Source organism: Phodopus roborovskii, unplaced genomic scaffold (assembly GCF_943737965.1).
Source record: "Phodopus roborovskii unplaced genomic scaffold, PHOROB, whole genome shotgun sequence".
NCBI classification, from domain to species: domain Eukaryota; kingdom Metazoa; phylum Chordata; class Mammalia; order Rodentia; family Cricetidae; genus Phodopus; species Phodopus roborovskii.
Window position 1 is genome coordinate 14,907 of NW_026126637.1, and position 12,631 is coordinate 27,537.

General features: G+C 37.0%; 1 protein-coding gene across 1 annotated transcript; it reads left to right on the forward strand.

Annotated features, from left to right (window-relative positions):
• Positions 1-3,445: 3,445 nt before the first annotated feature.
• LOC127239086 (zinc finger protein 54-like) lies at positions 3,446-11,730 on the forward strand. The gene is given in 5 exon segments (XM_051207879.1): positions 3,446-3,454; positions 6,191-6,317; positions 9,379-9,470; positions 9,473-10,520; positions 10,855-11,730. Coding segments are annotated over 5 exon segments (1,956 nt in total). The 3' UTR covers positions 11,535-11,730.
• Positions 11,731-12,631: the final 901 nt, after the last annotated feature.

Genomic DNA, 12,631 nt, shown 5'->3' on the forward strand with positions numbered 1-12,631 from the left:
TCAGTGTCGCTGGATTTATGTTCAGGTCTTTGATTCATTTGGACTTGAGTTTTGTGCATGGTGACAGACATGGGTCTATCTGCAGTCTTCTACACACCCTCATCCAATTGTGCCAGCACCATTTGTTGAAGATGCTTTCTTCCCCCCCATTGTATACTTTTAGCTGTTTTGTCAAAAATCAGGTGTTCATAGGTGTGTGGGTTAATATCAGGATTTTCAATTTGATTCCATTGGCTACTTGTCTATTTTTGAGCCAAAATCAGGCTGTTTTCAGAACTATAGCTCTGTGGTAGAGCTTAAAATCGGGGATGGTGATGCCTCTTGAAGTTCCTTTATTTTACAGGGTTGTTTTGGCTATCTTGGGTCTTTTGTTTTTCCATATAAAGTTGATTATTATCCTTTCAATGTCAGTGAAGAATTGTGCTGGGATTTTAATGGGGATTGCATTGAATCTGTAGATTGCTTTTGGCAAGATTGCCATTTTTACTATGTTTATCCTACCTATCCAAGAGCATGGGAGATCTTTCCATTTTCTGGTATCTTCTTTAATTTCTTTCTTTAGAGCCACAAAGTTCTTATATAGGTCTTTCACTTGTTTGGTAAGCGTTACCCCAAGATACTTTATGTTGTTTTTGGCTATTGTAAAGGGTGGTGTTTCTCTGATTTCTTTCTCAGCCCCTTTGTCGTCTGAAAAAAGTAGGGCTACTCATTTTTTTGAATTTATCTTGTTTCCTGCTAGTTTGCTGAAGGTGTTTATCAGCTGTAGGAGTTCCCTGGTAGAGTTTTTTAGGTCGCTTATGTAAACTATCATATCATCTGCAAATAGAGACAGTTTGACTTCTTCCTTTCCAATTTGGATCCCCTTGATCTCCTTTTGTTGTCTTATTGCTTTAGCTAGAACTTCAAGTGCGATATTGAAGAGATATGGAGAGAGAGGGCAGCCTTGTCTTGTTCTGATTTTAGAGGAAATCGCCTTAAGCTTCTCTCCATTCAGTTTGATGTTGCCTGTTGGTTTACTGTATACTGCTTTTACTATGTTTAGGTATGTTCCTGTTATCCCTGACCTCTCCAAGACCTTTATCATGAAAGGGTGTTGAATTTTGTCGAAGGCTTTTCAGCATCATGTGGGGTTTTTTCCAGTTTTTTATATGGTGGATCACGTTGATAGATTTTCACATGTTAAACCAGCCTGCAACCCAGGGATGAATCCTACTTGGTCATGGTGGATGATTTCTCTGATGTATTCCTGGATTTGGTTTGCCAATATTTGAGTATTTTTGCATCAATGTTCATGAGGGATATTGGTCTGTAGTTTTCTTTCTTAGTTGTGTCTTTGTGTGGCTTGGGTACAAAGGTGATTGTGGCCTCATAAAAAGAGTTTGGTAATGAACCTTCTGTTTCTATTGTGTGGAACAATTTGAGGAGTATTGGTATTAGCTCTTCCTTGAATTTCTGGTAGAATTCTGCACTGAAGCCATCTGGACCTGGGCTTTTTTTAGTTGGAAGGTTTTTGATGACTGCTTCTATTTTGTTAGGGGTTATAGGTCTGTTTAAGTTGTTTGTCTGTTCTTGATTTAATTTTGGTAAGTGATAGTTATCCAGAAATTTGTTCAATTGCTTGAATTTTCAAATTTTGTGGAGTACAGGTTTTCATAGTATGACCTGAAAATTGTCTCGATTTCCCTCAGTGTCCATTGTTATGTCCCCCTTTTCATTTCTGATTTTGTTAATTTGCATGTTCTCTTTCTGCTTTTTTGTTAGTTGGATGAAGATTTGTCTATCTTTTTGATTTTCTCAAAAAACCAACTCTTTGTTGCATTGATTTTTTTTTTATTTTTTTATTTTTTTGTATTGTTTTCCTGGTTTCTACTTTATTGATCTCAGCCCTTAAATTGATTATTTCCTGGCATCTACTCCTCTGGGGTGAGTTTGCTGCTTTTTGTTCTAAGGCTTTCAGTTGTGCTGTTAATTCTCTAATGTGACTATCCTCCGTTTTCTTCATATGGGCACTGAGTACAATGAACTTCCCTCGTAGCATTGCTTTCAAGATGTCCCATAAGTTCAGGTATGTTGTGTCCTCATTCTCCTTGAATTTTAGGGAGTCCTTAATTTCTTTCTTTATTTCTTCTTTGACCCAGGTATGGTGCAATTGCACATTGTTCAGTTTCCATGAGTTTGTAGGGTTTCTGCGATTTGTGTTGTTGAATTCCAACTTTAAAGCATGGTGGTCTGATAAGATACAGGGAACTATTTCAATTTTTTTTTTGTATCTGTTGAGGTTTGTTATGTTGCTAGGATCATTTTTTTGTGAGCTCTGTTTCTCTTTCAAATTGGATCAATTTCATGTAGCCAAGGATGGCCTTGAAATAACAGAAATCATCTACCTCTGTCTCCCAAAAGGCTGGGATTAAAGATGTGTGCCACCATTGCCTGGCCTCTATGCCTAGCTAGTGTGGCTAGGCCTATGCTGTGATCCTCAAGCAAGCTTTATTTGTTGCATCATAAACAAAATATCATGACTAGTCACACTCCTTTAATCCCAGCAGTTAGAAGGCAGAGGCTAGTGGATCTTTATGAGTTCAAGGCCATCCTGGTCTATAGAGCTAGTTCTAGGACAGGTAGAGCTATACAGAAGAAACCCTGTCTCAAAAACAAAAACAACAACAACAACAAAAAAATCACCAGAAATGAACATGGGTGAGCAAGTATCTGTGGGGTAGAATGTCAAGTTCTTTGTGTCTATGCCAAGGAATGGAACATCTGGGTTATGTGCTGAATTCATTTCACATGAGATTTTATTTAATTGAGGATTCTTGGTTTTGATGTTCAGTGTGGCTAGTTTTATTTCCTATGGTTTCATTTTAATGTTGTTGATGGTTGGATTATTGTCTAACATTCTTCTTCTTTTGAGAAATAAGTGGCTTTTCTCTTGCTCATAGATGAATACTTCCCAGTTCTCCTGTATTCATCTATTCTTCCCATGAAATTTATTACTTCCCATGTCCCTCCTGGATGATTTCTCTGACTCTCCTGTGTGTGTTTTGCCTCTAATTTATTGTCTCCAGTGCTGCTTTAGAGAAATCAATTGTGTTCATTGGTGACTATCTTGAAATGCACTTATATCTCCACCAATTTTAAGAGAGCAGTTTTCTTGTGTAACAAAATGCTTGATGATGATTTTTGTCTTCAAGCTTCAAATGCTTTCCATGCTTTCCTGTGTTTGGTATCGTTGACTTTACACCTGGTAGAATTCTGTTGCTTGGGTCTTTTGTATGGTTTGGCATTCTTCTCTATCAACTTTCACTATTAAGTTTAATCCTTTTTTTTTTTTTTTTTTTTTTTTTTGACCCCTTTATTTGAAGGGAAGCAAGGCATCTATTAATTGTTCCTGAAAAAGAAACTCAAAGAAGTCAAACAGTAAGAAATGGCTGATACTCCAGTAAACATGTCGCAGGTCAGTGGTTCTTTACACTTGATATCTAAATATGTTATACTTTGATAGATTAAAAATCTTTAATTTTCTGCTTCTGATAATTTTTTAAAATTTTATGAAGAATTCTGCAAGCAGACAAACAATAAAATCCCTTACTGCAATTAAACAGACCCAAAGACTGTACAACTCAATGTACTTTTATACAGTTAAGAGTCCTCATAGCTAACAGGAGCTCTGGAGCCTCATATGGGTTTTTCTATTTCACAATTGAACATATTTTGATTGACTTATTCACCACCCAAACCCAAAAGCTGCCAGAATTAGAACTAGAAAAGCACTTAGCTTTATGTCCTTTCCCATAACTGGTGTTCATTACCTGCATTCAGTCCCTTATAATTTAACCTTTCCTGTTCTCCTCTCCGTGTTATACTATGCCCACATATACTATTATTACACACACACACACACACACACACACACACACACACACACACACGTAAATTCTGCATATGAGTGAAAATATAGTGTTTTCTAAATTACCCATTTTAGGTCCATCCATTTTCCTGCAAATTTTTATTTTCTATTATTCTCTTTAGCTGAACTTACTCCATTTTATACAGTTTTCACTACACATTCATCTGTTGATAATTAGTTTGACTCCAGTGCTTTTCCTTTGCTGATAGAACAGCAGTAAATATGAGGTATAAATATCTGTGTAGTGGGGTGTTTTGTTTTGGCCAGGAGTAAAAGCTGAATCATATGTTAGTTCTCTCTTGTATTTTTTTTTCAATAATCTCCAAACTGATTCCCATAATGGCTTTATTAATTTGCACCCTCCCCTCCATCAACAGTGAGTAAGGCTTCCTTTCTCTCCACATGCCATCGAACACTTATTGCCAGGTTAATTTATCACAGTCATTCTGTCTGTGATGAGGTAGTATTTCCAACTTGTAATATAAATTAATAAAAGACTGATACTTGGGTTCAGACTTCAAGCTGGAGATCAGAAAAGAAAAGCACTGGGCCACCTCAGGCTGACTGAGCTGATCCTGTCTCTCACCAAGCCTCAAACTGAAACCTCTCCCCAGCATGACTGGAGAATGAATACCTCCTACTGACTACTTTCTCCTGTCTTTTATACCCCCTCTAATGCTGAGATTAAAGGTATGAGCTTTAATGCTCTTTTAGACTGATTCAATCTTGTGTAAATCTGGGTGGCCTTGCACTCACAGACTTCTGTCTACCTCTTAATCCTGAGTCCTAGGATTAACGGTGTATACCAACACTGCCTGATCTCTATAGCTTGAGGCTGACTTTGGTTTTCTGAATCCTCAGTCAAACTTTAATGAATCATAAATAATATATCACTATACCAAGTAGTTTTACTTTGTGTTACCATGGTGGCCTTTTTTGGGATCCTGAGAGCTTTTTCAATGTTTATTGGCCATTTGAGTTTCTGCCTTTGAAAATGTCTATTTATCCCATTTGCACTTTTATTTTCTCGGTATTTAATTAAATTTTGCTAAATTATTATCTATGTTCTAATAAATCAGAATGCAAAGCTAGCCATACTAGTTAGCTATAGAAACGGGGCAGTGGTGGCAAACATTCTTAATCCCAGGATTCAGGAGACAAAGGCAGATGGATCTCTGTGAGTTCAAGGCCATCCAGGGCTACACAAGAATGAGTCTGTCTAAAAGGAGATCTCAGCACTTGGGATCCCATGCTTTTAATCCCAGCACTAGAGAGTATATAAAAAGCTCAGTGCAGTCTCAAAGGGCAGTTTAGGATTCTGAGGCTTGGAGGCAGTCTGCATTGCACTCTGAGGATTCATAGAGACAGGAACACCATTTCTGTCTAAAGTAGAGTTAAGTGCTAGTGGCTGGCTACTTTGCTTCTCTGATCTTCAGCTTGAACCCCAATATCAGTCTCTGGGTTGCTATTATTCATGCTTCAGTAAATCCTTGCTATGACCGTTATTCAGAGTTTTTGATGTGTTATTTGGAGTTCCCTCAATATTTATACTCTTTGGGAATGAAGTGAAATATTCTTCAAACTTCTGAAATTGGTATTTGTCTCTGTATGGCTTATGCATATTCTTGGGAAAATTTTGAATTATATCAATATGGCTGATGCCAATTTTTCTGTTTGTAGTGGCCCAAATATTCTCATAAAATTAATTCCATAGGCTACTTATTTATATGGCAGTGTTAAAAATCTATAGCATGTAGTACTGTTATAATCCTTGCATGTGTGGAAAAAACCCAAAATGCTTGTCTATAAAATCAGTCATAAATTCTGTTTTCCATACCTACCTACCCCTTTGCTGTGCAATGGCGTCATTGTATCTAGAGTTTAAGCATCAAAACTAAGCCTATTACAATATAGTCATTTAAGGCCCAAGTACACATGGGATTGATATGTGTCAGTGTTTTAGCATGATCCACAGACAGCTACAGCATTTAAAGCACATTTCCTTATCATGAATTTTCCTTCTGAGACGTGTATACTGTGATCCTATGGGTCATAAACACAGCATCCATAACAGATAGATAATTTGTCCAGACCTTAAATGTATTTCTTGTTTTATGTATATTGCTTTTAAGACTATTGTTTTATCCTGTTTTCACAGAAAATGTAAAATGCATTCATGATAGAATGTGCCTTTATTTGTCTTACCTCATATACATTCCATCTCCTTATACCTAGGAAAGCACTTACAGGTAGCACTTGGTCAAACCATATTTTTTATTTCAGCTTCTGTTGACATTCAGGGATGTGGCTGTGAACTTCACATGGGAGGAGTGGGAATGCCTGGACTCTGCTCAGAGGGCTTTGTACATTGATGTGATGTTGGAGAATTACAGCAACCTGGTCTTTGTGGGTGAGAACATTTTGCTTGTAGAATCCATAACCTGTCTTTTGTTTGTTTTGATAGCATAGGATGTAAAATCTGTTACGCTGTGCTGAAAAAAAAAAAAAAACAAAAACAAAAACAAAAAAACAAGAGTCAGGCCAAGTTTAGTAGTAGGAAAGACCATTTTACATTTCAAAGTTTTCATCCACCTTTCATTTTGGTTCCAGCCTCAATGCTCTCATATATATATATATATATCAGCTTATTACTATTTGTAATCTGTATTGAAATCCATGTTATAAAAGAGGCAGGGAGACTCATTTTTTTTTTTTTTCGAGTCATAATAGAAGTTTGAAAACCTAGAAATAATTTTGGTTAAAAGCAGTAATATTTCCTTTCCTGTTTAGAAGGCTCTATGTATATAAATTAAAGAGATATCTTCATTAAAATCAGAAGAATTTTAAGTTTTACATTTAAAAAAATGTTCAAATGTTCAAAGGGAATATAAAATACTTTGCTTTTTGGCTAAACAGTATATCTAGCCATACCTTCATAGGGGGCAGTGATTACAGATATTAAATTTAGATTTTGAGATTGTCTTTGGACAGGACTTACTCGGAGAATTGACCCTGTCCTTTTAACAGATAAAGGAAGGCAATTGACTCCAAAGTATATATAACTAAAATAGAAGCCTGGCAGAAACTAGAACAAAGCATAGTTCTGTTTATCATGAGAAGTTTAAACATCTTAAATGGCAAGGGGCTTAAGTAGAGAATTATTTATATCTACAACAACATCTTTATAAATATAGTTTTTAGTACATATATAAGAGAATATATTCAAATATTAATTGAATATATCTGAATACTATGTGATTAGTCAGTAATCTATATTTTTAAATTGTTAGTAGCATATAGATTAAGTAAAATTTTAATTAATAAGTTATATATTTTATAGTTAAAGTAAATTTATTTTTAACAGTTTATCTTTATATAAATTATACATTTATATCACACATATTACATTTTATAGAAATTTTCCAAATGTTATTCAGATAATTAATCATTAGGCTATATTTCATAGTTATCTTTAATAGTTTATGATTTAAGTGAAGGTATTGTTAACAATTTTGCATTAGTTACCTTATATAAACCTGAAACTTTATGTTTTATCTCTGTTAAATTTAGCCTAAAAAATAATGATGTTATCTTAATGTGGAAACAAAAGTTCTTAAACAAAAATACAATATACATAAGGAGACTTAACCAGAAGTGAGGATACTCTTAATCAGAAATATAAAATATAAGGACATTGGTAATTATGAATCTTTTATAATGTATCATAAACAATGAGGCGATTAAAAAGACCAAAGCAGCTGCTTTATGGATAAAGGAGAAGTGTATTTTAAATTGTTACGGATATAACAGGATGATAGAGAGGACAGGTAAACTCAGATATTTAATAAGAAGGCAAACAGACAGCTTAAGAAATAGGTTCATAGTGTTAGGATAAGAGATTAAAATTTTAGAGTTAAGTGGAATCTGTAGAGTTCAGACTTAGACAAAAAGCAAGTAGCAGCCCTGGGATGTTTTAGGTGCTGGCCACCCAGAACAGAAGGGCTCAGAAGAGTGCAAATAATTAAACTTAGAGAACAGAGATGTAAAGAGAGTGGGCTTTTATGGAATTTGAGCCCAGTAGTTGTCTGCAAGTGAACCTAGAAACCCTGTAGAATTTTGCATACCCTGGAGACTGGAGAGAGCATCCTGTCTCCATGAACTGGATTCTGGTGGGGTAACTGGAAGTTCCTATATGTGGCCTCATATTTTGTAAAGAAACCAGTAGCCAGATAGCTTCATCCATTTAGAGAGGAAGGCAGATATGCAGTGTAACAATAGGAGGAAAAGTTGTAAGAGTCAAGCAGCTGAAATAGTCTCTTGAAGCAGCACAGCCTTATGCTAACACCTTGTTAGTGAAACTTGCTCAGTTTTTTAAATGAATAACAGCAAGAGGCTCCAAGGATCTGAACTTCCAGACAGGTCAGAGATTTAAAGGCAGAATTTAATCCTTTAGCTCCCATTCAGAGCAGGCAGGGATCTGAAATAGTAATGCAGGGCAAACATTTGACCCTTGTTTACGTTTTCAGGCAATCTTGTTGAATGATTAGGTGGCCATAACAGGTAACACCAATTAGGATCGCCAAGTATTGTTGTTTCTTTGTTAGACCATGAGTGAAGTAGCAGCTCTGTCCCTTGAAGAGAGAGCCATTATTCTTAATAATAGACTGTTGCAGTGTAGATTTTGTTTGACCCCTAGTAAGAAGGAAGACTGTATAAAGAGAGCACTTAGAGAGGGTGGAGGGGGAGGAAGTTAGTTATCCTTAACAAAACATTTAAGTCCTTGGAACCAATAGTGTTTCATTGGTGAGGGCTCTTTGAGAAGCAGCTAATTAGGAAGTGTCTCTGGGACACTTCCAGAAGAAACATTTTGAGGTGCCTTGGTGGGGCGGATTAAGGGAAATTTTTCTTTTACTCACCACCAAAAGTTCTGGGACTTCCAGTTTTGTAGCAACCTTCCTGGTGAGATAGTGCTGTAGCCTACAATTACTGAGACCTCCAGTGCCAGTCTTCCTGGGGAGACAGTCCCTCAAGGACTGGTCTGAATTTACCTTCCTGATTCCCTGTATTTCAGGTGCCAAAATAAGGAGAGCATTCAAATTCCAGCCTCGGTGCTCTCTTAGGGTCCAGGCTAGAGGCTAGACAGCAGGTGGGTAGGGTTTAAGATGGAGGCTTCCCAAAAAAAAGTTCTCTCTCAAAGCTAATTCATGGCAATCAATTATTTTTTCCATCTCCTTCCAGTTAGAGGTTTTTGAGAAAGATACCTGTTATAACTCACTGACCTTTTTGAAGGCTGTCATGCTGTGTTTGTGAGAATCCATACAATTACAATGATTGAAAGATATTCATTACTGTGAGCTCTAATCTGGAGTTCCAGGTTCACTTACGTTAAATGACAACTTATGGAGACAGTCATTTATCATATGTTTATTATTGGAACAAGCCCTCTTAATCTGAACTATACTCCTTTTCAGAGAAGTATTGCAAATGTGATTCTGTCCATCACCATGGGAAGGCTGAAAAGGAGTGTTGTCGTTGTAATGTGCTTAGCAAAGTGCTTCATGGCCCCCCTCCACGTGTGCACTTTATAGAACAAGTGAAACTACGGACAACTACACATGCAGTAACCACAGGGTTGCCTCTGTTGACTCATCAAACCCAGGTAGACATGAAAGCATGCACACTGGAGAAGAACCTTGCCAATCTAAAGACCGTGAGGAATCTTTAAATTTGTGTTCCAACATTACTGAAGATCAGAGAGTCAACACTGCAAAGAAAGATCACAGGCAGGGAGAACATGATGACTCTTTCAGCTCTGCATACAGGCTTTTGCAACAACCAATCAGTATCGGAGAGAAACCATACGAGTGTGGGATATGCGGGAAATGTTTCAGGACTGCCTCATGCCTCATTGAACATGAGAGAATTCATACTGGAACTGAACCCTCCGAACTCAATGCTTGTGAAAAATCCTTTAACCAGTGTTCAAGTCCTACAGTACATCAAAGTGTTCATACTGGGGAGAAACATTACAAATGTATGGAATGTAACAAGTCTTTTACCCAGAGCTTACAACTTAAAGCACATCAGAAAGTTCATACTAGAAAGAAGCCTTGCAGTTCTCAGGAATGTGGCAAATCCTTTACCTGTTGCTCAGATCTTAGAAGACATGAGAGAATTTATACTGGACAGAGACCTTACAGATGCTTAGAATGTGGCAAGTCCTTTACCCAGGAAATACATCTTAGAACACATCAGAGGGTTCATACTGGAGAGAAACCTTACAAATGTTTGCACTGTGACAAATCCTTTACCTGGTACTCACAACTTAGAAACCATCAGAGTGCTCACACTGATGAAAATGCTTACAAATGTATGGAATGTGACAAGTCCTTTACACATGACTCACAACTTAGAAACCATCAGAGAGTTCATACTGGAGAGATATATTACAGTTGTCAGGAATGTGACAAATCCTTTACCAGTTGCTCAGATCTTAGAAGACATGAGAGAATTCATACCGGAGAGAGACCTTACAAATGCATGGAATGTGATAAGTCCTTTACCCGGGACACACATCTTAGAACACATCAGAGGGTTCATACTGGGGAGAAACCTTACAAATGTATGGAATGTGACAGGTGCTTTACCTGGAACTCACAACTTAAAAGACATCGGAGTGTTCATACTGAGGAGAACTCTCACAAATCTGTGGAACGTGACAAGTCCTTTACCCAAGACTCACAACTTAGAACACATCAGAGAGTTAATACTAGCGAGAGACCTTACAGTTGTCAGGATTGTGACAAATCCTTTACCAGTTGCTCAGATCTTAAAAGACATGAGAGAATTCATACCGGAGAGAGACCTTACAAATGCATGGAATGTGATAAGTCCTTTACCCGGGACACATCTTAGAACACATCAGAGGCTTCATACTGGAGAGAAACCTTACAAATGTATGGAATGTGACAAGTCCTTTACCTGGAATTCACAACTTCGAAGACATCAGCAAATTCACCCTGGGGGGAAATCTTACAAATCTATAGAAAGTGACAAGTCCTTGATCTGGAACTCAAAAGTTAGAACACATCAGAGAGTTCATACTAGAAAGAGACTTTACAGTTGTAAGATATGTAACAAATCCTTTACCTGTTGCTCAGATCTTACAAGACATGAGAGAGTTCATACTGGAGAGAGACCTTACAAATGCATGGAATGTAATAAGTCCTTTACTCGGGAAACACATCTTAGAACACATCAGAGGGTTCATACTGGGGAGAAACCTTACAAATGTATTAAATGTGACAAATCCTTTACCTGGAACTCACAATTTAGAAACCATCAAAGTGTTCACATTGAGGAACAACCTTACAAATGTAGGAAATGTGACAAGTCCTTTACCAAGCTGTCACTTCTTATAGTACATCAGAGAGTTCATACTAGAAAGAGACCTTGCAGTCCTAAGGAATCAGACATTTTTTTTACCAGTGGCACAAATCTTAGAAAACACCAGAGAGTTTATACTAGGGAGAAACCTTACAAACATTCACATTGTGACAAGTCCTTTACCCGGGGCACACGTCTTAGAACATACCAAAGACTTCATACTGGAGAGAGACCTTATTGATGGGAGATGTCATTCTGTAAATATGTTTTTCATGACACCTTATAGTTGTAAGGAATATGACAAATCTTTTACTAGGTCCAAACATCATAGAACCCATCAGAAAATTCATATTGGAAAGAAAATTTCCAAATGCAAAGACTGATGTATCCTATTCCATCTCACATGTCTTAGGAAACATTAGGAAATTCATACTAGAGAAAGACACCATTGTAAATTTTGTGACATAGTGTTTTCTTGTATTCTCTGCTTATAAATCACAACAGTATCTATAATAGAAAGATAAACGTAAGAAACTTGTAGAAATCTTTAATGAGGTTTAAATCTTAGAAAATATCACATAGTATATGCCAAAATAAAATTCCCCCCATGTTACTGTGGTAAAATCTTATTTCTTTTACTGTCATTGTGCTTTGCCTGCTTGTTTTGCTGGCACTACATATAGGTGCGGCCAAAAAGGGTCATCAGATGCCCTGAAGCTGCAGTTACAGATAATTGTGAGCTGCTGGGTATGTGTTGGGAATTGAACCCCTATCCTCTGAAAGAGCAGCCAATGAACTTAAACACTAAGTGATATATCTCCAGCCCCTGGGAAAAGCTGTCATAAAAACATTTATCTTGTTTAACATCCAAAATTAAATAGGTACCAGGCATGATGGTGCAAGCCTTTAGTCCCACACTCAGGAGACAGAGTAGTAGGATCTCTAAGTGTGAGACCATCCTGAACTACATAGTAAATTCCATGACAGCTATGATTACATGAACCCTGTCTCTTATAAAAACAATCATAATGAGGACAAATGTAATAACATAAAAATGTTAAAAGGCCTTGAGTTTTATCTGTAATTTTGCTGTGCATCACAAAATTCATCTTCTGACCAAGCATATCTTTACAATTCCTTTCTTGCTATTCATTGAAAGTTCCATCCCTGGAATGCATTCAATTTGACAAATCCTTTACCTAGTTCTAAATTGTAAACATTAACAACAAAATATTAATGGGTGGTCCTGCCTGTCCTGTATTTTTCATTCTGATGGGGTTGGGAGGGGGGGCGTCCTGGAATGGGTGGGTTTGTGTTAGCAGGGGATTTCTGGTCAAG